We start from the raw sequence: 26,849 nt of genomic DNA, 5'->3' as shown, positions 1-26,849 counted from the left end.
AATCTCATAGTCCCTGGCTGGATACAACACAGCATTAGACACACTGACTGTATAATCTCATAGTCCCTGGCTGGATACAACACAGCATTAGTCACAATGACTTTATAATCTCATAGTCCCTGGCTGGATACAACACACAGCATTAGTCACAATGACTTTATAATCTCATAGTCCCTGGCTGGATACAACACACAGCATTAGTCACAATGACTTTATAATCTCATAGTCCCTGGCTGGATACAACACACAGCATTAGTCACACTGACTTTATAATCTCATAGTCCCTGGCTGGGTACAACACACAGCATTAGACACACTGACTGTATAATCTCACAGTCCCTGGCTGGGTACAACACACAGCATTAGTCACAATGACTTTATAATCTCATAGTCCCTGGCTGGATACAACACAGCATTAGACACACTGACTGTATAATATCATAGTCCCTGGCTGGATACAACACAGCATTAGTCACAATGACTTTATAATCTCATAGTCCCTGGCTGGATACAACACACAGCATTAGTCACAATGACTTTATAATCTCATAGTCCCTGGCTGGATACAACACAGCATTAGACACACTGACTGTATAATATCATAGTCCCTGGCTGGATACAACACAGCATTAGACACACTGACTGTATAATCTCATAGTCCCTGGCTGGATACAACACACAGCATTAGACACACTGACTGTATAATCTCATAGTCCCTGGCTGGATACAACACAGCATTAGTCACAATGACTTTATAATCTCATAGTCCCTGGCTGGATACAACACACAGCATTAGACACACTGACTGTATAATATCATAGTCCCTGGCTGGATACAACACAGCATTAGACACACTGACTGTATAATCTCATAGTCCCTGGCTGGATACAACACAGCATTAGTCACAATGACTTTATAATCTCATAGTCCCTGGCTGGATACAACACAGCATTAGACACACTGACTGTATAATCTCATAGTCCCTGGCTGGATACAACACAGCATTAGTCACAATGACTGTATAATCTCATAGTCCCTGGCTGGATACAACACAGCATTAGACACACTGACTGTATAATCTCATAGTCCCTGGCTGGATACAACACAGCATTAGTCACAATGACTTTATAATCTCATAGTCCCTGGCTGGATACAACACACAGCATTAGACACACTGACTGTATAATATCATAGTCCCTGGCTGGATACAACACAGCATTAGACACACTGACTTTATAATCTCATAGTCCCTGGCTGGATACAACACACAGCATTAGACACACTGATTTTATTATCTCATAGTCCCTGGCTGGATACAACACACAGCATTAGACACACTGACTTTATAATCTCATAGTCCCTGGCTGGATACAACACAGCATTAGACACACTGACTGTATAATCTCATAGTCCCTGGCTGGATACAACACACAGCATTAGTCACAATGACTGTATAATCTCATAGTCCCTGGCTGGATACAACACAGCATTAGACACACTGACTGTATAATCTCATAGTCCCTGGCTGGATACAACACACAGCATTAGACACACTGACTTTATAATCTCATAGTCCCTGGCTGGATACAACACACAGCATTAGACACACTGACTGTATAATCTCATAGTCCCTGGCTGGATACAACACAGCATTAGACACACTGACTGTATAATCTCATAGTCCCTGGCTGGATACAACACAGCATTAGTCACAATGACTTTATAATCTCATAGTCCCTGGCTGGATACAACACAGCATTAGACACACTGACTGTATAATCTCATAGTCCCTGGCTGGATACAACACAGCATTAGTCACAATGACTGTATAATCTCATAGTCCCTGGCTGGATACAACACAGCATTAGACACACTGACTGTATAATCTCATAGTCCCTGGCTGGATACAACACAGCATTAGTCACAATGACTTTATAATCTCATAGTCCCTGGCTGGATACAACACACAGCATTAGACACACTGACTGTATAATATCATAGTCCCTGGCTGGATACAACACAGCATTAGACACACTGACTTTATAATCTCATAGTCCCTGGCTGGGTACAACACACAGCATTAGTCACACTGACTTTATAATCTCATAGTCCCTGGCTGGATACAACACACAGCATTAGACACACTGACTGTATAATATCATAGTCCCTGGCTGGATACAACACACAGCATTAGACACACTGACTTCATATCAACGGGTGGTATGGACGTCCGATTGATTGTGAAATCAATCTGGTTTTAGCTGATCACTGAAGATCACAGTACAGCATGCAATCATGCAATTCCATTCAAATCAGGACTGCCAAGGCTATCCATGGATTTGCATGCAATGGCTGATTTGTTGAATAAATACAATCATATTGTGAATATGAAATCACCATGCATAAAGTTTCACCAGACATGCCAAGCCATAATCACATTTTACACTTGAAATGTAAAACACTGGTAAACAGTATGATGGTGTCAAATGATCTTTGTGTACTTCTTAACTTTGCACATATTCTGGAGGGCCAGTGAGTGGCCCCGCTGCAGCAGTACTGTGTCTGACTAGTGGCTGTGGTCCCTTCCATCCATAACGGGTCAATAGGACAGCCTGGCTGCAATATTCATCTTTCTCTGGGCTGGACAGTGTCTATTCACCAACACTCAATACATCAATCAAATCAAATCAAAATGAAAGAAAATGACAGAAACACAATCACACAAGTCAAACCAGAGGTAGACCTGGGTCAAATGGTAAATACCTCCAGATACCTGATGTAGCATGGATATAGATTGGCCTTGTGCGACCACTCCATTGGTTCAATTGAACACTAAATCAAGTGTAGCTCAAGTATTTGAAAGTATTTAACATATATGGTTGACCCTGGTCTGACAACCACAATACAACCAAAAGGCAATCCTCAAGTACAGGGCTGAGACGCACACCATTACCTTCCTCTAGTCCATAGTATTCTGCAGGGCAGTTCATGTGAGGAGAAATCTTTTAGAGGGTACATCAACATTGGAGGAACATAACTTTTAAAATGGTTTAAACTGTACGAAAGGTACCTCCCTGGTTTGGAGAAACACATGACTAAGTAAGAGTGCTTTTCTGGCAAAGGGGAGTGACATTTGTTGCATGTAGAAGACAGTCAGTGCAAACGAACTGCAGGGAGATTAATACCCTTGGACTACACTGCCATTTGTCAGCAGCCTCTGCTGGCAGGCTGGCTGGCTGGCTGGCTGTGTGTGTGCATGTGCATGTGTACACATAATATAAACGGCTAGCGTTTCAGGCTATGTTAAATACTTCTCCACTGTTATGATATAAAGTAAATTATGGAGTCGTGTGGAGGACAATCTTAGAAAAAAGATTTCCAAAAGGGTTCTTCAGCTGGCCCCATAGGAGAACCCTTTTTGGTTCCAGGCAGAACACTTTTGGGGGTTCCAGGTAGAACCTAGGGTTATTCAAAGGGTTTTCCTATGGTTTTCCTACGGGGAAAGCCGAAGAACCATTTTAGGTTCTACATACAGTCGAAGTGGGAAGTTTACATACACCTTAGCCAAACACATTTAAACTCAGTTTGTAAAAATTCATGACATTTAATCAGAGTTAAAATTCCATCTTAGGTCAGTTAGGATCATCACATTTAAGCATGTGAAATGTCAGAATAATAGTAGAGAGAATTATTTATTTCAGCTTTTATTTATTTCATCACATTCACAGTGGTTCAGAAGTTTACATAAACTCAATTAGTATTTGGTAGCATTGGCTTTAAATTGTTTAACTTGGGTCAAACGTTTTGGGTAGCCTTCCACAAGCTTCCCACAATAAGTTGGGTGAATGTTGGCCCATTCCTCCTGACAGAGCTGGTGTAACTGAGTAGGGTTTGTAGGCATACTTGCTTGCACACGCTTTTTCAATTATGCCCACAAATGTTCTATAGGATTGTGGTCAGGGCTTTGTGATAGCCACTCCAATACCTTGACTTTGTTGTCCTTAAGCCATTTTGCCACAACTTTGGAAGTATGCTTCGGGTCATTGTCCATTTGGAAGACCCATTTGCGGCCAAGCTTTAACTTCCTGACTGATGTCTTGAGATGTTGCTTCAATATAAACACATTATGTTCCCTCCTCATGATGCCATCTATTTTGTGAAGTGCACCAGTCCCTCCTGCAGCAAAGACATCCCTACAACATGATGCTGCCACCCCTGTGCTTCACGGTTGGGATGGTGTTCTTCAGCTTGCAAGCCTCCCCCTGTTTACTCCAAACATAACGATGGTCATTATGGCCAAACAGTTCTATTTTTGTTTCATCAGACCAGAGGACATTTCTCCAAAAAGTACGATCTTTGTCCACATGTGCATTTGCAAACCGTAGTCTGGCTTTTTTTATGGAGGTTTTGGAGCAGTGGCTTCTTCCTTGCTGAGCGGCCTTTCAGGTTATGTCGATAAAGGACTCGTTTAACTGTGGATATAGATACTTTTGTATCTGTTTCCTCCAGCATCTTCACAAGGTCCTTTACTATTGTTCTGGGATTGATTAGCACTTTTCGCACCAAAGTACGTTCATCTCTAGGAGACAGAACGCGTCCCCTTCCTGAGCTGTATGTGGTCCCATGGTGTTTATACTTGTGTACTATTGTTTGTACAGATGAATGTGGTACCTTCAGGCATTTGGAAATTACTCCCAATGATGAATCAGACTTGTGGATGTCTACAATTGTTTTTCTGAGGTCTTGGCTGATTTCTTTTGAAACTCATTCTACTAATAGTGATTTTCCCCATGATGTCAAGCAAAGAGGCACTGAGTTTGAAGGTAGACCTTGAAATACATCCACATGTACACCTCCACTTGACTCAAATTACGTCAATTAGCCTATCAGAAGCTTCAAAAGCCAGAACTTAATTGTCTGGAATTTTCCAAGCTGTTTAAAGGCACAGTCAAATTAGTGTATGTAATCCTCTGACCCACTGGAATTGTGAGACATTGAACTATAAGTGAAATAATCTATCTGTAAACAATTGTTGGAAAAATGACATGCACAATGTAGATGTCCTAACCGACTTGACAAAACTATAGTTTGTTAACAAGACATTTGTGGAGTGGTTGAAAAACTAGTTTTAATGACTCCAACCTAAGTGTATGTAAACTAGGTTTAATGACTCCAACCTAAGTGTATGTAAACTAGGTTTAATGACTCCAACCTAAGTGTATGTAAACTAGTTTTAATGACTCCAACCCAAGTGTATGTAAACTAGTTTTAATGACTCCAACCTAAGTGTATGTAAACAAGTTTTAATGACTCCAACCTAAGTGTATGTAAACTAGTTTTTATGACTCCAACCTAAGTGTATGTAAACTAGTTTTAATGACTCCAACCTAAGTGTATGTAAACAAGTTTTAATGACTCCAACCTAAGTGTATGTAAACTAGTTTTAATGACTCCAACCTAAGTGTATGTAAACTAGTTTTAATGACTCCAACCTAAGTGTATGTAAACTAGTTTTAATGACTCCAACCTAAGTGTATGTAAACTAGTTTTAATGACTCCAACCTAAGTGTATGTAAACTTCCCACTTCAACTGTAACACCTTTTTCCCTAAGAGTGAAGGACAAAGGACAGATACGTCATGAAAAATGAAATGTTGAGAGGAAACTGTTTGAGCAGCAGAAGACAGTCACAGCCAACTCATTCTACTAATAGTGATCGACAGATCCACCTCATGCACTCTGTGTTGGGGATTCCCCGTGTAAATATGATTCTAGCTTTTTGTGAACTACTCTCTATCAACAGTAATAGTTACATCAAAGATGAACATAAAATAATTGAGAAACATTATTGCCTCTTGAAAACTAGTTAAGAGAAGAACAATCTAAATAAAACTGCTACAAATGTAGTAGCAAAAATCTGAACTCTGAAAATAAAAAATGAAGAACTGAAAGATGCCTAACACCAACTTGACCTCTGTAGCTTTGGTGCTTTCAGAGAACTCCAGTCTCAATGACCCCAGGAAGGCAGAATGTGGTAACAGCCAATCAGAAAGTGGGGCACACTTCTCCAAACTGGGTTAAAGCTGTACACTAGAGGCCACGATCAAAGGCCCACGGGGTCTGGAGAGAACATCTGGTCTGCAGCTCACCACTGAGACACTCTAAAACCCAGCACCGCTGTCTGTCGCTGCCTCCCTCATCCTCCTCAGCACATGATCCCTTACTTACTCCCTGTGTGACAGATGCTACGGTACTCACTGGAGGGCATGGTGTAGGTATCCTCATCATCTATGATCTCCGCATAGTCGTCTGTCTCTGGGGAAAAAAGAGAGCGACACACAGTGAGAGAGGGAGGGATAGAGAGAGGTGAGGATAAAGAACAGTAGCATTCTGACTCTAAGCAGGATAGCCCAACATGACAGACATGAGTTAGGCTAGGTGTTAATCTAACTACGTCTAGACTTGTACTTAACTTACCTTTAGTACAATAAAGTACCTTTACCAAAAACCCACCATTTCAAAGTTGTTAACCCTTAACACCAATCCCCCCCTCCACACATATGACAAACAGCCCAGCTCTGTGATGTGCCTCCCTCTGCGTTCTCCCACCATGTTCCTCAGGTCTGAGCTGTGCTCCAATAGCAGCAGTGGTATTTGAGTGAGGGGAGGAGGGATGAGGAGGAGTTTCCCCCCCCAGAGAAACTTCTTCAGGAAAAACAGATTGAGTCACGGGTAACTCCAGAGTCATTGGGTGAGCCTGTCTATCCTGACTGCTGTGATTTTAAGGAAGAAGCAGAAGTTTCCAGGAAAATATAACACACAGATGAATGTTGAGACAGCCCTGCTTTGTGCAGCCTGAGATAAAGAAGAAAAACTGCTGATAAGTCAAATGATTTGATTTGATTCAGGACTACTGTTAAAAAGCTGTGAAATGCTATGATAGTGTGTCATTATTAATGAAGGAAAAAAAGATAAGGGTTACTCGAAAATGACTAGAAAACGAAGGAAAATCAGAGCACTCTGAAAAGTGTAGAACGTACCCAAATGGACAGACAGAGTGACAGAATAGTATGACCCATTCTATCCATAACGAGGACACCACAGATCATTGTAGAAGCCCTGTGTTTAATAACACATAAGGAAATAGGAAAAGAAAGTTGATAAGAGGTTGAACTTTACCGTCCCCACTTAAATCCCCTGCAAATCCACGTAGGTAGCATGCACGAGAGAGAGAGACAGACAGACAGACAGACAGACAGACAGACAGACACAGAGAGAGAGAGAGAGAGAGAGAGAGAGAGAGACAGAGAGGCGAAAAACACAGATTAGGGAATGTTTACTGGCCCTCTTAGAGAAAGTTGACAGCAAAATAACGAGTTTAAAGGTCAAAACCAAGTTGCAGCCACTTCTTACTAACTCTCAGGGGATTCCCCCAGATGTTGATAAGGGTGATGATAGTAAGAGGCTGCCAAGTGAGTAACATACACAGGTCAAAGAGACACCTCACTGTAAGTAGGTCACACACACACACACACACACACACACACACACACACACACACACACACACACACACACACACACCCAAAAGGGTTAGGGGAAGTGTAACTTCAGAGAGCATCTCAGTTAGTTGAACAACAGTGGAATGGAAGTCCTGGTGCAGTATTTGTGCTGAGCTGAAATATTTTGATTCATCCTCTGCAGAGAGATTTCATTCTATCAGGATCATACAAAGTCTGCAGAGAGATTTCATTCTATCAGGATCATACAAAGTCTGCAGAGAGATTTCATTCTATCAGGATCATACAAAGTCTGCAGAGAGATTTCATTCTATCAGGATCATACAAAGTCTGCAGAGAGATTTCATTCTATCAGGATCATACAAAGTCTGCAGAGAGATTTCATTCTATCAGGATCATACAAAGTCTGCAGAGAGATTTCACTCTATCAGGATCATACAAAGTCTGCAGAGAGATTTCATTCTATCAGGATCATACAAAGTCTGCAGAGAGATTTCACTCTATCAGGATCATACAAAGTCCGCAGAGAGATTTCATTCTATCAGGATCATACAAAGTCTGCAGAGAGATTTCACTCTATCAGGATCATACCAAGTCTGCAGAGAGATTTCATTCTATCAGGGTCATACAAAGTCTGCAGAGAGATTTCATTCTATCAGGATCATACAAAGTCTGCAGAGAGATTTCATTCTATCAGGATCATACAAAGTCTGCAGAGAGATTTCATTCTATCAGGATCATACAAAGTCTGCAGAGAGATTTCATTCTATCAGGATCATACAAAGTCTGCAGAGAGATTTCACTCTATCAGGATCATACAAAGTCTGCAGAGAGATTTCATTCTATCAGGATCATACAAAGTCTGCAGAGAGATTTCACTCTATCAGGATCATACAAAGTCTGCAGAGAGATTTCATTCTATCAGGATCATACAAAGTCTGCAGAGAGATTTCACTCTATCAGGATCATACAAAGTCTGCAGAGAGATTTCATTCTATCAGGATCATACAAAGTCTGCAGAGAGATTTCACTCTATCAGGATCATACAAAGTCTGCAGAGAGATTTCATTCTATCAGGATCATACAAAGTCTGCAGAGAGATTTCACTCTATCAGGATCATACAAAGTCTGCAGAGAGATTTCATTCTATCAGGATCATACAAAGTCTGCAGAGAGATTTCATTCTATCAGGATCATACAAAGTCTGCAGAGAGATTTCATTCTATCAGGATCATACAAAGTCTGCAGAGAGATTTCACTCTATCAGGATCATACAAAGTCTGCAGAGAGATTTCATTCTATCAGGATCATACAAAGTCTGCAGAGAGATTTCATTCTATCAGGATCATACAAAGTCTGCAGAGAGATTTCATTCTATCAGGATCATACAAAGTCTGCAGAGAGATTTCATTCTATCAGGATCATACAAAGTCTGCAGAGAGATTTCATTCTATCAGGATCATACAAAGTCTGCAGAGAGATTTCATTCTATCAGGATCATACAAAGTCTGCAGAGAGATTTCATTCTATCAGGATCATACAAAGTCTGCAGAGAGATTTCATTCTATCAGGATCGTACAAAGTCTGCAGAGAGATTTCATTCTATCAGGATCATACAAAGTCTGCAGAGAGATTTCACTCTATCAGGATCATACAAAGTCTGCAGAGAGATTTCATTCTATCAGGATCATACAAAATCTGCAGAGAGATTTCATTCTATCAGGATCGTACAAAGTCTGCAGAGAGATTTCATTCTATCAGGATCATACAAAATCTGCAGAGAGATTTCATTCTATCAGGATCGTACAAAGTCTGCAGAGAGATTTCATTCTATCAGGATCGTACAAAGTCTGCAGAGAGATTTCATTCTATCAGGATCATACAAAGTCTGCAGAGAGATTTCATTCTATCAGGATCATACAAAGTCTGCAGAGAGATTTCATTCTATCAGGATCATACAAAGTCTGCAGAGAGATTTCATTCTATCAGGGTCATACAAAGTCTGCAGAGAGATTTCATTCTATCAGGATCATACAAAGTCTGCAGAGAGATTTCATTCTATCAGGATCATACAAAGTCTGCAGAGAGATTTCACTCTATCAGGATCATACAAAGTCTGCAGAGAGATTTCATTCTATCAGGATCATACAAAGTCTGCAGAGAGATTTCACTCTATCAGGATCATACAAAGTCTGCAGAGAGATTTCATTCTATCAGGATCATACAAAGTCTGCAGAGAGATTTCACTCTATCAGGATCATACAAAGTCTGCAGAGAGATTTCATTCTATCAGGATCATACAAAGTCTGCAGAGAGATTTCACTCTATCAGGATCATACAAAGTCTGCAGAGAGATTTCATTCTATCAGGATCATACAAAGTCTGCAGAGAGATTTCACTCTATCAGGATCATACAAAGTCTGCAGAGAGATTTCATTCTATCAGGATCATACAAAGTCTGCAGAGAGATTTCATTCTATCAGGATCATACAAAGTCTGCAGAGAGATTTCATTCTATCAGGATCATACAAAGTCTGCAGAGAGATTTCATTCTATCAGGATCATACAAAGTCTGCAGAGAGATTTCATTCTATCAGGATCATACAAAGTCTGCAGAGAGATTTCATTCTATCAGGATCATACAAAGTCTGCAGAGAGATTTCATTCTATCAGGATCGTACAAAGTCTGCAGAGAGATTTCATTCTATCAGGATCATACAAAGTCTGCAGAGAGATTTCATTCTATCAGGATCGTACAAAGTCTGCAGAGAGATTTCATTCTATCAGGATCGTACAAAGTCTGCAGAGAGATTTCATTCTATCAGGATCGTACAAAGTCTGCAGAGAGATTTCATTCTATCAGGATCATACAAAGTCTGCAGAGAGATTTCATTCTATCAGGATCGTACAAAGTCTGCAGAGAGATTTCATTCTATCAGGATCATACAAAGTCTGCAGAGAGATTTCATTCTATCAGGATCATACAAAGTCTGCAGAGAGATTTCATTCTATCAGGATCATACAAAGTCTGCAGAGAGATTTCATTCTATCAGGGTCATACAAAGTCTGCAGAGAGATTTCATTCTATCAGGATCATACAAAGTCTGCAGAGAGATTTCATTCTATCAGGATCATACAAAGTCTGCAGAGAGATTTCATTCTATCAGGATCATACAAAGTCTGCAGAGAGATTTCATTCTATCAGGGTCATACAAAGTCTGCAGAGAGATTTCATTCTATCAGGGTCATACAAAGTCTGCAGAGAGATTTCATTCTATCAGGGTCATACAAAGTCCATGACCACTCAGAGAAGAGAGGAAAACAAACACTTCTAAGACACGGTGCCAACATTCATCTTGTAACGGTTGTCGTCGGTGGAAGAAGAGGACCAAAGCGCAGCGTGGTTAGTGTTCATCTTAATTTAATAATAATCAAAACTGAACACTTCAAATGACAAAACAACAAACGTGACAACCTAAACAGTTCTATCTGGTGCAGACACACAAAGACTGAAAACAACCACCCACAAACCCCAACAGAAAACAGGCTACCTAAATATGGTTCCCAATCAGAGACAATGACTAACACCTGCCTCTGATTGAAACACAAAACATAGACTACCCACCCAACTCACGCCCTGACCATACTAAATAAACACAAAACATAGACTACCCACCCAACTCACGCCCTGACCATACTAAATAAAGACAAAACAAAGACTGCCCACCCCAACTCACGCCCTGACCATACTAAATAAAGACAAAACAAAGACTGCCCACCCCAACTCACGCCCTGACCATACTAAATAAACACAAATTATAGACTACCCACCCAACTCACACCCTGACCATACTAAATAAAGACAAAACAAAGACTGCCCACCCAACTCACGCCCTGACCATACTAAATAAACACAAAACATAGACTACCCACCCAACTCACGCCCTGACCATACTAAATAAACACAAAACATAGACTACCCACCCAACTCACGCCCTGACCATACTAAATAAACACAAAACATAGACTACCCACCCAACTCACGCCCTGACCATACTAAATAAACACAAAACATAGACTACCCACCCAACTCACGCCCTGACCATACTAAATAAACACAAAACATAGACTACCCACCCAACTCACGCCCTGACCATACTAAATAAAGACAAAACAAAGACTGCCCACCCCAACTCACGCCCTGACCATACTAAATAAACACAAAACATAGACTACCCACCCAACTCACACCCTGACCATACTAAATAAAGACAAAACAAAGACTGCCCACCCAACTCACGCCCTGACCATACTAAATAAACACAAAACATAGACTACCCACCCAACTCACGCCCTGACCATACTAAATAAAGACAAAACATAGACTACCCACCCCAACTCACGCCCTGACCATACTAAATAAACACAAAACATAGACTACCCACCCAACTCATGCCCTGACCATACTAAATAAACACAAAACATAGACTACCCACCCAACTCACGCCCAGACCATACTAAATAAACACAAAACATAGACTACCCACCCAACTCACGCCCTGACCATACTAAATAAACACAAAACATAGACTACCCACCCAACTCACGCCCTGACCATACTAAATAAACACAAAACATAGACTACCCACCCAACTCACACCCTGACCATACTAAATAAAGACAAAACAAAGACTGCCCACCCAACTCACGCCCTGACCATACTAAATAAACACAAAACATAGACTACCCACCCAACTCACGCCCTGACCATACTAAATAAACACAAAACACAGACTACCCACCCAACTCACGCCCTGACCATACTAAATAAACACAAAACATAGACTACCCACCCAACTCACGCCCTGACCATACTAAATAAACACAAAACATAGACTACCCACCCAACTCACGCCCTGACCATACTAAATAAACACAAAACATAGACTACCCACCCAACTCACACCCTGACCATACTAAATAAAGACAAAACAAAGACTGCCCACCCAACTCACGCCCTGACCATACTAAATAAACACAAAACATAGACTACCCACCCAACTCACGCCCTGACCATACTAAATAAAGACAAAACATAGACTACCCACCCCAACTCACGCCCTGACCATACTAAATAAACACAAAACATAGACTACCCACCCAACTCACGCCCTGACCATACTAAATAAACACAAAACATAGACTGCCCACCCAACTCACGCCCTGACCATACTAAATAAAGACAAAACAAAGACTGCCCACCCCAACTCACACCCTGATTTCATTCTATCAGGGTCATACAAAGTCCATGACCACTCAGAGAAGAGAGGAAAACAAACACTTCTAAGACACGGTGCCAACATTCATCTTGTAACGGTTGTCGTCGGTGGAAGAAGAGGACCAAAGCGCAGCGTGGTTAGTGTTCATCTTAATTTAATAATAATCAAAACTGAACACTTCAAATGACAAAACAACAAACGTGACAACCTAAACAGTTCTATCTGGTGCAGACACACAAAGACTGAAAACAACCACCCACAAACCCCAACAGAAAACAGGCTACCTAAATATGGTTCCCAATCAGAGACAATGACTAACACCTGCCTCTGATTGAAACACAAAACATAGACTACCCACCCAACTCACGCCCTGACCATACTAAATAAACACAAAACATAGACTACCCACCCAACTCACGCCCTGACCATACTAAATAAAGACAAAACAAAGACTGCCCACCCCAACTCACGCCCTGACCATACTAAATAAAGACAAAACAAAGACTGCCCACCCCAACTCACGCCCTGACCATACTAAATAAACACAAATTATAGACTACCCACCCAACTCACACCCTGACCATACTAAATAAAGACAAAACAAAGACTGCCCACCCAACTCACGCCCTGACCATACTAAATAAACACAAAACATAGACTACCCACCCAACTCACGCCCTGACCATACTAAATAAACACAAAACATAGACTACCCACCCAACTCACGCCCTGACCATACTAAATAAACACAAAACATAGACTACCCACCCAACTCACGCCCTGACCATACTAAATAAACACAAAACATAGACTACCCACCCAACTCACGCCCTGACCATACTAAATAAACACAAAACATAGACTACCCACCCAACTCACGCCCTGACCATACTAAATAAAGACAAAACAAAGACTGCCCACCCCAACTCACGCCCTGACCATACTAAATAAACACAAAACATAGACTACCCACCCAACTCACACCCTGACCATACTAAATAAAGACAAAACAAAGACTGCCCACCCAACTCACGCCCTGACCATACTAAATAAACACAAAACATAGACTACCCACCCAACTCACGCCCTGACCATACTAAATAAAGACAAAACATAGACTACCCACCCCAACTCACGCCCTGACCATACTAAATAAACACAAAACATAGACTACCCACCCAACTCATGCCCTGACCATACTAAATAAACACAAAACATAGACTACCCACCCAACTCACGCCCTGACCATACTAAATAAACACAAAACATAGACTACCCACCCAACTCACGCCCAGACCATACTAAATAAACACAAAACATAGACTACCCACCCAACTCACGCCCTGACCATACTAAATAAACACAAAACATAGACTACCCACCCAACTCACACCCTGACCATACTAAATAAAGACAAAACAAAGACTGCCCACCCAACTCACGCCCTGACCATACTAAATAAACACAAAACATAGACTACCCACCCAACTCACGCCCTGACCATACTAAATAAACACAAAACACAGACTACCCACCCAACTCACGCCCTGACCATACTAAATAAACACAAAACATAGACTACCCACCCAACTCACGCCCTGACCATACTAAATAAAGACAAAACAAAGACTGCCCACCCCAACTCACGCCCTGACCATACTAAATAAACACAAAACATAGACTACCCACCCAACTCACACCCTGACCATACTAAATAAAGACAAAACAAAGACTGCCCACCCAACTCACGCCCTGACCATACTAAATAAACACAAAACATAGACTACCCACCCAACTCACGCCCTGACCATACTAAATAAAGACAAAACATAGACTACCCACCCCAACTCACGCCCTGACCATACTAAATAAACACAAAACATAGACTACCCACCCAACTCACGCCCTGACCATACTAAATAAACACAAAACATAGACTGCCCACCCAACTCACGCCCTGACCATACTAAATAAACACAAAACATAGACTACCCACCCAACTCACGCCCTAACCATACTAAATAAAGACAAAACAAAGGAAATAAAGGTCAGAACATTCTGCATCAGAACTATCTCAACTGAACCGTGCACAACCTTATCGTGTTATAATGACAAGGTAATGACAGGGAATAAGAGAGTTATACAACATGACAATACATTCAACTACAGTGATGCCTGAGCATATCTAGCATGGGTCTTCAGAACCTTATTCCCTATGTAGTGCACTACTTTCAACCAGGGTCCAAAGTAGTGCCCTGAATAGGGTGCCATTATATAGGGAATAGGGTGCCACAACAAGACTTCTCCCCAGTACCATCATGATCATATGGGGGGACTCGAGTTTCACACAAGCATCCCTCTATTCGTTCTGAGTGTGCTGTGTCAATGGGACCATATGCACACAAGCCTGTCTGTCCCGTGCTCCACCCTGCTCCTCCCTGCTCCATCCACCCTCTCAATCAGCTCTTTATCTGACACTCACCCAGTAGTCATTAACATTCTACTGTGATGTGGGCCAGACACTGGGGGAAGAGCTCTGTGACATTTAAACTGGAGAGATAGGATGGAGAGGACACACACACACAGACACACACACAGTCTTGCACAGCTACAGTAACCTTGTGGGGACACACAATTCAGTACCATTCAAAATCCTATTTTCCCTAACCCCTAACCCTAACCCCTGGGGTGGCAGGTAGCCTAGTGGTTAGAGCATTGGACTAGTAACCAAAAGGTTGCTGGATCGAATCCCCTGGCTGACAAGGTAAAAATCTGTCGTTCTGCCCCTGAACAAGGCCACTGTTCCCCCGATAGGCCGTCATTGTAAATAAGAATTTGTTCTTAACTAGCCTAGTTAAATAAAGGTTCAAAATATATATATTATAATAATCCGTACCCTAGCCTAATTTTAATCTTAACCCTAAACCTCCTAGAAATAGCCTTTGACCTTGTTGAGACTAACAATATGCCCCCAGTTGTTCAAATGTTTGTTTGTTTACTATTAGTTAAATAGTTAAACACGTCCACACACACACACAGGCCTGTGCCCACTGACACAGTGTTAAGTTGATAGATGAGGTGCTGTGGGGTGAGGATGTATTGCCAGAGCCAGACAGTACTTGGCTGGCTGGTGAAATGTAACCTTGGGTGTAATTTGTGCCATTGGTCTTGTCTGGTCCTGATGGTTGATTCATAGTGATGTTCTACAGAGTCGTCTGATAACAGACTGATGGTTGATTCATAGTGATGTTTTATAGAGCCGTCTGATAACAGACTGATGGTTGATTCATAGTGATGTTTTATAGAGTCGTCTGATAACAGACTGATGGATGATTCATAGTGATGTTTTATAGAGCCGTCTGATAACAGACTGATGGTTGATTCATAGTGATGTTTTATAGAGCCGTCTGATTGATGGTTGATTCATAGTGATGTTTTATAGAGCCGTCTGATAACAGACTGATGGTTGATTCATAGTGATGTTTTATAGAGCCGTCTGATTGATGGTTGATTCATAGTGATGTTCTACAGAGCCGTCTGATAACAGACTGATGGTTGATTCATAGTGATGTTCTACAGAGTCGTCTGATAACAGACTGATGGTTGATTCATAGTGATGTTTTATAGAGCCGTCTGATAACAGACTGATGGTTGATTCATAGTGATGTTCTACAGAGTCGTCTGATAACAGACTGATGGTTGATTCATAGTGATGTTTTATAGAGCCGTCTGATAACAGACTGATGGTTGATTCATAGTGATGTTCTACAGAGCCGTCTGATAACAGACTGATGGTTGATTCATAGTGATGTTCTACAGAGCCGTCTGATAACAGACTGATGGTTGATTCATAGTGATGTTCTACAGAGTCGTCTGATAACAGACTGATGGTTGATTCATAGTGATGTTCTACAGAGCCGTCTGATAACAGACTGATGGTTGATTCATAGTGATGTTCTACAGAGCCGTCTGATAACAGACTGATGGTTGATTCATAGTGATGTTTTATAGAGCCGTCTGATAACAGACTGATGGTTGATTCATAGTGATGTTTTATAGAGCCGTCTGATAACAGACTGATGGTTGATTCATAGTGATGTTTTATAGAGCCGTCTGATAACAGACTGATGGTTGATTCATAGTGATGTTCTACAGAGCCGTCTGATAACAGACTGATGGTTGATTCATAGTGATGTTTTATAGAGTCGTCTGATAACAGACTGATGGTTGATTCATAGTGATGTTCTACAGAGCCGTCTGATAACAGACTGATGGTTGATTCATAGTGATGTTTTATAGAGCCGTCTGATTGATGGTTGATTCATAGTGATGTTTTACAGGTACCAATAAATTAAACCCCCCCCAAAAAATGTGAACCTAAATCTAGGCCAGACTACACCAATATATCAGCTAGATAACCAACAAACCACATCACCAGATCCCTATAGAACCTGGTAAAAAATAGTGCCCTATAAAGGGGATAGGGTCCCATTTGGGACTCAACCTAGGCATTGCCAGATAGGACCAGAAGACTATAAAATGTAATGTAGCTTGTATGGTGCTTCAACAGCCCACTAGGATGTGGTGAACATTGTGTAGGAAGAGGGAGCCATATGTACTTTCACTATTCTACTCATACTATGTGTTCAGCTCCACCGGAGCATCAGAGTGCTCATATCAAAGCACATGTCAGACATCTAGCTGACTGATGTATTCTACTGACATCTCTGCATCCTGTCTGTCACCACTGCATGCACTAATAAACCAGTCAATTATGGGATAGTTAACATGGCAGATACTCATTTCAGTAAAGGCTTCTGTGTGGAAAACTGTTTTGTTACCATGGCAAAGACCAACAAGACAACGTATCAACAGCTTCACAGTCCCAGTACAATACCTAACCTCATCTGACCCCAAACCTCTTCTGACCCCAAACCTCTTCCGACCCCAAACCTCTTCTGACCCCAAACCTCATCTGACCCCAAACCTCTTCTGACCCCAAACATCATCTGACCCCAAACCTCATCTGACCCCAAACCTCATCTGACCCCAAACCTCTTCCGACCCCAAACCTCTTCCGACCCCAAACCCAGGAGACGTGAAAAGAGAGAGTGAGAAGGTCCTACCTGAGACACATGCAACCCTTGTCCGGACCCCCCCATCCAGACGCTTCTCATGGTTGGAGACTCTGTGGAATACAGGTTTGAACAGATGAGTGCTGTACATTTCCCTGTGAAAGGATGGTTTCTCCAGTCACCAGACAACAGAACAGAAAGACAGACTGGCCTGTCCACACTGTGGCACTATGACTGGGCTCTGTTACAGACAGTTCCAGGACCATTCCATTCACTGGCAGGGCATGTTTGGCAGGGGTGCTGCAGGGGGATCCCGATAAGTAGGCCCATCAGCACTTCCAATAGGATATGGTTAAAGGGTTGGGGGGTCAGAGGGGCGGGGACTCAAAACAGGGTCAGAGAAATTCCTCATGATTCTGCCAAAAAGAAGCAGTAGGAGGGGAGCAAGGCTTGTGTTGGTTTTCAGAGCACCTGACTGAAACATGATATGCTGCCTGGAAGAAACTTTCCAGATGAGAGAGGAGAGATAGAGAAGAGAGGAGAGATAGAGAGGAGATATAGAGAGGAGAGATATAGAGGAGAGATAGAGAGAGGAGAGATAGAGAGGAGAGGAGAGATAGAGAGGAGATATAGAGAGAGGAGAGATAGAGAGGACAGATAGATAGAGAGGAGAGATAGAGAGAGGAGAGATAGATAGAGAGGAGATATAGAGAGAGGAGAGATAGATAGAGAGAGCAGAGATAGAAGATATAGGAGAAAGAGAGAAGAGATAGGAGAGAGAGATATAGAGGAGAGAGAGATAGAGGATAGAGAGAGAAGAGATAGGAGAGAGAGATATAGAGGAGAGAGAGAGACATGTACTTACTTCGGGGTGGACTTTGGGATGGAAGGTAGCGCTCTCTCTCCCTCTGTTGGTGATTGTTAGAGGGAGTTATATGTAGGGTTAGCAGTACAGTTACAGTCCATCAACAGGATCCATTCTAATGCCCACAGTCACACATGCATCATTATTAATATCATTTCATAATATGAGACATCAAATATGTAACATTCTTTCATTTATGAGCCTAAAGCAGAGAAGAGTCTTACTGGAAAAACATTATGCCAATTACAACATTATCACCACACCTATAATCTGAAATGAAAATCTGTTACAAAACATATGAATGTGGGCTCACTTACTGACCAATGTGTATGTTTCATATGATTATGTCTTACCTTTTGGGTTTTGGGTTTGCTTTTCGTGTATCGTGTAATTGATGTGAATGTAGACGTGTATCGTGTAATTGATGTGTATATAGATGTGCATTGTGTAATTGATGTGTATATAGATGTGTATCGTATAATTGATGTGTATATAGACGTGTATCGTGTAATTGATGTGTATATAGATGTGCATTGTGTAATTTATGTGTATATAGATGTGTATCGTGTAATTGATGTGTATATAGATGTGCATTGTGTAATTTATGTGTATATAGATGTGTATCGTGTAATTGATGTGTATATAGATGTGCATCGTGTAATTGATGTGTATATAGATGTGTATTGTGTAATTGATGTGTATATAGACGTGTATCGTGTAATTGATGTGTATATAGATGTGCATTGTGTAATTGATGTGTATATAGATGTGTATTGTGTAATTGATGTGTATATAGATGTGCATCGTGTAATTGATGTGTATATAGATGTGCATTGTGTAATTGATGTGTATATAGATGTGTATCGTGTAATTGATGTGTATATAGATGTGTATCGTGTAATTGATGTGTATATAGATGTGCATTGTGTAATTGATGTGTATATAGATGTGTATCGTGTAATTGATGTGTATATAGATGTGCATTGTGTAATTGATGTGTATATAGATGTGTATCGTGTAATTGATGTGTATATAGATGTGTATCGTGTAATTGATGTGTATATAGATGTGTATCGTGTAATTGATGTGTATATAGATGTGTATCGTGTAATTGATGTGTATATAGATGTGCATTGTGTAATTGATGTGTATATAGATGTGTATCGTGTAATTGATGTGTATATAGATGTGCATTGTGTAATTGATGTGTATATAGATGTGTATCGTGTAATTGATGTGTATATAGATGTGTATCGTGTAATTGATGTGTATATAGATGTGTATCGTGTAATTGATGTGTATATAGATGTGCATTGTGTAATTGATGTGTATATAGATGTGTATCGTGTAATTGATGTGTATATAGATGTGTATCGTGTAATTGATGTGTATATAGATGTGTATCGTGTAATTGATGTGTATATAGATGTGCATTGTGTAATTGATGTGTATATAGATGTGTATCGTGTAATTGATGTGTATATAGATGTGCATTGTGTAATTGATGTGTATATAGATGTGTATTGTGTAATTGATGTGTATATAGATGTGTATTGTGTAATTGATGTGTATATAGATGTGTATCGTGTAATTGATGTGTATATAGATGTGTATCGTGTAATTGATGTGTATATAGATGTGTATCGTGTAATTGATGTGTATATAGATGTGTATCGTGTAATTGATGTGTATATAGATGTGTATCGTGTAATTGATGTGTATTGATGTGTTTGACAGGTCGTCATTGTAAATAACAATGTGTTCTTCATGGACACACCTGTATAACTAAAGGTTAAATAAATCCTATTACATCTATCAATCTGTGACCCTACAATCCAGCCTCAGAGCAGTGGAGTCTGGAGCTCTTTCCACCACTGCTCTAACACAGTCATGTCCATTGTCCACAGTACACAACACAGCAGCATGTCAGTCTGAACGTCCACTACATAGAGGAAAAGGGGAATGTCTGCTCACTGTTTTTCAGACGTTCCCTCTCTCTCTGTGTCGGCCTTGTTATTATCCAGATCCTGTTGTTATTGTGGGTGTGTGTAAAACCCCTCCACTCAGTGTAAAGGTGTCAGCAGCAGTGTTAGTGTTTCAGACGTTCCCTCTCTCTCTGTGTCGGCCTTGTTATTATCCAGATCCTGTTGTTATTGTGGGTGTGTGTAAAACCCCTCCACTCAGTGTAAAGGTGTCAGCAGCAGTGTTAGTGTTTCAGACGTTCCCTCTCTCTCTGTGTCGGCCTTGTTATTATCCAGATCCTGTTGTTATTGTGGGTGTGTGTAAAAGCCCTCCACTCAGTGTAAAGGTGTCAGCAGCAGTGTTAGTGTTTCAGACGTTCCCTCTCTCTCTGTGTCGGCCTTGTTATTATCCAGATCCTGTTGTTATTGTGGGTGTGTGTAAAACCCCTCCACTCAGTGTAAAGGTGTCAGCAGCAGCGTTAGTGTTTCAGACGTTCCCTCTCTCTCTGTGTCGGCCTTGTTATTATCCAGATCCTGTTGTTATTGTGGGTGTGTGTAAAAGCCCTCCACTCAGTGTAAAGGTGTCAGCAGCAGTGTTAGTGTTTCAGACGTTCCCTCTCTCTCTGTGTCGGCCTTGTTATTATCCAGATCCTGTTGTTATTGTGGGTGTGTGTAAAACCCCTCCACTCAGTGTAAAGGTGTCAGCAGCAGTGTTAGTGTTTCAGACGTTCCCTCTCTCTCTCTGTGTCGGCCTTGTTATTATCCAGATCCTGTTGTTATTGTGGGTGTGTGTAAAACCCCTCCACTCAGTGTAAAGGTGTCAGCAGCAGCGTTAGTGTTTCAGACGTTCCCTCTCTCTCTGTGTCGGCCTTGTTATTATCCAGATCCTGTTGTTATTGTGGGTGTGTGTAAAACCCCTCCACTCAGTGTAAAGGTGTCAGCAGCAGTGTTAGTGTTTCAGACGTTCCCTCTCTCTCTGTGTCGGCCTTGTTATTATCCAGATCCTGTTGTTATTGTGGGTGTGTGTAAAACCCCTCCACTCAGTGTAAAGGTGTCAGCAGCAGTGTTAGTGTTTCAGACGTTCCCTCTCTCTCTGTGTCGGCCTTGTTATTATCCAGATCCTGTTGTTATTGTGGGTGTGTGTAAAAGCCCTCCACTCAGTGTAAAGGTGTCAGCAGCAGTGTTAGTGTTTCAGACGTTCCCTCTCTCTCTGTGTCGGCCTTGTTATTATCCAGATCCTGTTGTTATTGTGGGTGTGTGTAAAAGCCCTCCACTCAGTGTAAAGGTGTCAGCAGCAGTGTTAGTGTTTCAGACGTTCCCTCTCTCTCTGTGTCGGCCTTGTTATTATCCAGATCCTGTTGTTATTGTGGGTGTGTGTAAAACCCCTCCACTCAGTGTAAAGGTGTCAGCAGCAGTGTTAGTGTTTCAGACGTTCCCTCTCTCTCTGTGTCGGCCTTGTTATTATCCAGATCCTGTTGTTATTGTGGGTGTGTGTAAAACCCCTCCACTCAGTGTAAAGGTGTCAGCAGCAGTGTTAGTGTTTCAGACGTTCCCTCTCTCTCTGTGTCGGCCTTGTTATTATCCAGATCCTGTTGTTATTGTGGGTGTGTGTAAAAGCCCTCCACTCAGTGTAAAGGTGTCAGCAGCAGTGTTAGTGTTTCAGACGTTCCCTCTCTCTCTGTGTCAGCCTTGTTATTATCCAGATCCTGTTGTTATTGTGGGTGTGTGTAAAAGCCCTCCACTCAGTGTAAAGGTGTCAGCAGCAGTGTTAGTGTTTCAGACGTTCCCTCTCTCTCTGTGTCGGCCTTGTTATTATCCAGATCCTGTTGTTATTGTGGGTGTGTGTAAAAGCCCTCCACTCAGTGTAAAGGTGTCAGCAGCAGCGTTAGTGTTTCAGACGTTCCCTCTCTCTCTGTGTCGGCCTTGTTATTATCCAGATCCTGTTGTTATTGTGGGTGTGTGTAAAAGCCCTCCACTCAGTGTAAAGGTGTCAGCAGCAGTGTTAGTGTTTCAGACGTTCCCTCTCTCTCTGTGTCGGCCTTGTTATTATCCAGATCCTGTTGTTATTGTGGGTGTGTGTAAAACCCCTCCACTCAGTGTAAAGGTGTCAGCAGCAGTGTTAGTGTTTCAGACGTTCCCTCTCTCTCTGTGTTGGCCTTGTTATTATCCAGATCCTGTTGTTATTGTGGGTGTGTGTAAAAGCCCTCCACTCAGTGTAAAGGTGTCAGCAGCAGTGTTAGTGTTTCAGACGTTCCCTCTCTCTCTGTGTCGGCCTTGTTATTATCCAGATCCTGTTGTTATTGTGGGTGTGTGTAAAACCCCTCCACTCAGTGTAAAGGTGTCAGCAGCAGTGTTAGTGTTTCAGACGTTCCCTCTCTCTCTGTGTCGGCCTTGTTATTATCCAGATCCTGTTGTTATTGTGGGTGTGTGTAAAAGCCCTCCACTCAGTGTAAAGGTGTCAGCAGCAGTGTTAGTGTTTCAGACGTTCCCTCTCTCTCTGTGTCGGCCTTGTTATTATCCAGATCCTGTTGTTATTGTGGGTGTGTGTAAAAGCCCTCCACTCAGTGTAAAGGTGTCAGCAGCAGTGTTAGTGTTTCAGACGTTCCCTCTCTCTCTGTGTCGGCCTTGTTATTATCCAGATCCTGTTGTTATTGTGGGTGTGTGTAAAACCCCTCCACTCAGTGTAAAGGTGTCAGCAGCAGTGTTAGTGTTTCAGACGTTCCCTCTCTCTCTGTGTCGGCCTTGTTATTATCCAGATCCTGTTGTTATTGTGGGTGTGTGTAAAACCCCTCCACTCAGTGTAAAGGTGTCAGCAGCAGTGTTAGTGTTTCAGACGTTCCCTCTCTCTCTGTGTCGGCCTTGTTATTATCCAGATCCTGTTGTTATTGTGGGTGTGTGTAAAACCCCTCCACTCAGTGTAAAGGTGTCAGCAGCAGCGTTAGCGTACCCTTTTGAACGCGGACGATGAAGGACTGGGAGACTCCGTTGACCAGGCGACAGTATCCATCTATCAGATCCGCCATGTTCTCTGCCGTGTTCAGAGACGCTGTGGTCACCGTCAGAGGCTGCAGACACACACAGATACACACAGAGACAGTCAAACAGACACAGTCAGACAGACAGTCACAGACAGACACAGTCAGAGAGTCAGACAGACAGACAGACACAGTCAGAGAGTCAGACAGACAGTCACAGTCACAGACAGACAGTCAAACAGACACAGTCAGACAGACAGTCAAACAGACACAGTCAGACAGTCACAGACAGACACAGATACACAGACAGACAGTCAAACAGACACAGTCAGACAGTCACAGACAGACAGTCACAGACAGTCAGACAGACAGACAGACAGACAGAGGTGTTTGGTGTCACTCCAAGAGGGAGTGAGAGAGACAGACAGACAGACAGACAGACAGACAGACAGACAGACAGACAGTCAGTCAGTCAGTCAGTCAGTCAGTCAGAAAGACAGACAGACAGACAGACAGACAGACAGACAGACAGACAGACAGACAGACAGACAGACAGACAGACAGACAGACAGACAGACAGACAGACACAGACAGTCAGAAAGACAGACAGTCAGACAACAAAGAGGCTTCATCAGCAGGGCTACCTCCTCCAGCTGAGACCTCCAGTTAGGACAAAGCACAGCACATCAAAGGAGAGAAGTGAGAGGACGAACACACACACACAGTCCATCAAAGAACCCATGCAGGGAGGAGTATGTTTTGATAGTATCAGGGGTGCGTCTTCTTCCCTAGGAGAATCCCTTAGTGGTCAATCAAGTGTTTACTGCTCAGAGTTCCTCATCTGTCAACCAGCCACAGTGCTGGAAATAACTTCACTGAGGCCACTGCAGGGCATGTTACTGAATTCATACATGCTCACACACACACACACACACACACACACACACACACACACACACACACACACACACACACACACACACACACACACACACACACACACAGTACCTCAGGGGCTCCAGCCACATTGAGCAGCAGCATCCCCTGGCGCACCTTGTCCTCCGTGCTGGAGTACTGGATGGTCTGTACCTGGGTGAAGTTGGCCAGATGTGTCGGCTGAAAACACAGACAGAACAGAAAGCACAGAATGAAACATCCATGGTGGTTATCATCTTCCTGGCTAGCCTGAACGTCACTGAACGACTGAATAAGACCTGAATTGGGTAGGAAATGTAATTGTACAAAATGTACAGAAGAATGTGAATAAAATGTGAATCAAGGAAAGGCTTGATAACTCAGCAGTACTCACAGTTGAGCCTTTGTCTGTCAGGTAGCTGATGCCCTCCTCAGGTCCAATGGCAAGCTCCACAGAGATAATCCAACTGGACTAGAATACAGAGAGATGGACACAGAGACAGACAGACAGGCAGACAGACAGACAGACAGACAGACAGGCAGACAGTCAGACAGACAGACAGAGAGACAGGCAGCACAGACGGGCAGACAGACAGACAGACAGGACAGACAGACACAGGCAGGACAGACAAACAGACAGACAGACAGACAGAGAGACAGGCAGGACAGACAGACAGACACAGGCAGGACAGACAGACAGACAGAGGCAGGACAGACAGACAGACAGACAGACAGACAGACAGGCAGGACGGACAGACAGACAGACAGACAGTCAGATGAAAGAAGCAACAGTGTTTGATATGCCCAGCAGGTGTCACTGTGAAACACGTCATGAAGGCTACTGAGCTGAGCTCTTCCTATCTGGAACCCTGCCAGCCAGTGTTTCCCTGAGGACAGCCAAGCGTTATCACAGTGGGATGGTGAAACCTCTATCACTAGCCTACTTACCCCAAGGGCACATTTAAAACATTCCTTGTCGAATCTGTAAATGGGGGACAGGATCTCAAAGAACTTGTGAATGCTCTGTTCATCGTTTAGGTTGGCAAATTGTTTGAAGGTCTGCTGGATGAGTTTCCTTAGTGGTTTAGCCTTGGAGAGTGGAGAGAGGGAGATACAAAGGGTAAGGACTCCTACATGTCTTGGTTAGAAGAAAGTTACTAACAACAAATAAAGACTGAGGGTAGGAAAAATGGAACATCCTTATCAATTATAAGGCTACACCTACAAATAGTGATTATCAAAACATCATCAACACAACTAAATGATCACACAGTACGTGTTTGGATTGACTCTCAACACAAAGTCAACTCTAAGCATTATTATTCCTTAGAAGAGTCATTCCTCAGCATCCTATCAGATGACTCATAGACACATCCACACCAGGAGCCTCTGACACCGCAGCCCAATAATGAGTCATGACAATAAGATCATCTGCATCCTGTGAAAGCAGAAACTCTATCTGTCTCTGCACCTTCTCCTCCGATCACTCCCACTAATTACAAGCATTCCAAAGGAAAATCCCAAACAAATCACAAATCTATGCTTTGAAATTCAAAAAGTGGAAAAGACAAATTGCTGAATCTAATCTGATTTTCTAGGATGACGACACTTCATTTGATCCTTGAAAACATTTACACGAATCTGAAATGGGTAAAAAAACAAGATGTTCTAATTATGCAAATATTAACTTGGAGGAGCATCAATTATGAACTGCCTAAATGGATAACAAAAATCAATGTAATTAGTCACATGATGGGTTCTGGGATCCTGTATGAGTGCTCTCCTGTGCACATCTCTACACAACAAATTAATCTCTGTCAGTCTGCTCAATTAGTGTACAAAGCCTACTGAGTGAAGCATCCATTTTCAGTTGCGTCTCGGTGTCATTCATGGTGTTTCATAAATCAAAGCCTGATACCAGTTATTCTCAGTTACTGTGTCTTACACATACAGATGTAGGATCGTAATTTGACCAGTATCGCCGAAGCGAAATAATCTTGCAGCAACAGGATTTGAACGTTTAGTCCATAATGTTGCGTGATCGGTGGAAAGAATATTAGCTGGCCCAAATTAGGCTACATGAAAAGTGCAAAACTGTTAATATAAACATCTGTTTTCAGAATTGACGCCTTTCCCAAAAACGTACAGAAAAACTTAGTCTACTTCTCTGCTATTTAAATCTGAAATCAGAATAGAAATATATTCTACCAACCAAATTATAGCACTGGGGGAGGCATACAGCTCACCCCAACTCATTAAAC

The 26,849-nt window shown here is 42.1% G+C and overlaps 1 protein-coding gene across 16 annotated transcripts in view; it reads right to left on the bottom strand.

Annotated features, from left to right (window-relative positions):
- Window positions 1–26,849, bottom strand: part of LOC110507293 (focal adhesion kinase 1) — a 149,110-nt gene that overhangs the window by 41,315 nt on the left and 80,946 nt on the right. For 8 of the 16 annotated variants that reach the window (XR_016484033.1, XR_016484029.1, XR_016484027.1 and 5 more), the window contains 7 exons: window positions 25,537–25,677; window positions 24,983–25,060; window positions 24,682–24,789; window positions 23,646–23,763; window positions 18,738–18,780; window positions 17,924–17,985; window positions 6,258–6,314 (listed from right to left, as the gene is read on the bottom strand). Coding sequence is in view for 10 of the 16 variants with exons in the window: in XM_090188521.1 (XP_090044647.1) it covers window positions 6,258–6,314; window positions 17,924–17,985; window positions 18,738–18,780; window positions 23,646–23,763; window positions 24,682–24,789; window positions 24,983–25,060; window positions 25,537–25,677 (607 nt within the window). In the remaining 6 variants the exon portion in view is untranslated. Of the gene's footprint in view, window positions 1–2,953; window positions 2,975–6,257; window positions 6,315–6,476; window positions 6,630–17,923; window positions 17,986–18,737; window positions 18,781–23,645; window positions 23,764–24,681; window positions 24,790–24,982; window positions 25,061–25,536; window positions 25,678–26,849 lie in introns of those variants that run through there. The other 8 variants (XR_016484031.1, XR_016484026.1, XM_090188520.1 and 5 more) reach the window with 3 other exon arrangements.

This window comes from Oncorhynchus mykiss, chromosome 2 (assembly GCF_057628025.1).
Source record: "Oncorhynchus mykiss isolate SJ-2025 chromosome 2, ASM5762802v1, whole genome shotgun sequence".
In the NCBI taxonomy this organism is placed as follows: domain Eukaryota; kingdom Metazoa; phylum Chordata; class Actinopteri; order Salmoniformes; family Salmonidae; genus Oncorhynchus; species Oncorhynchus mykiss.
Note: the sequence above shows the minus strand (reverse complement) of the source record. Positions and strands in the feature narration are given on the sequence as shown.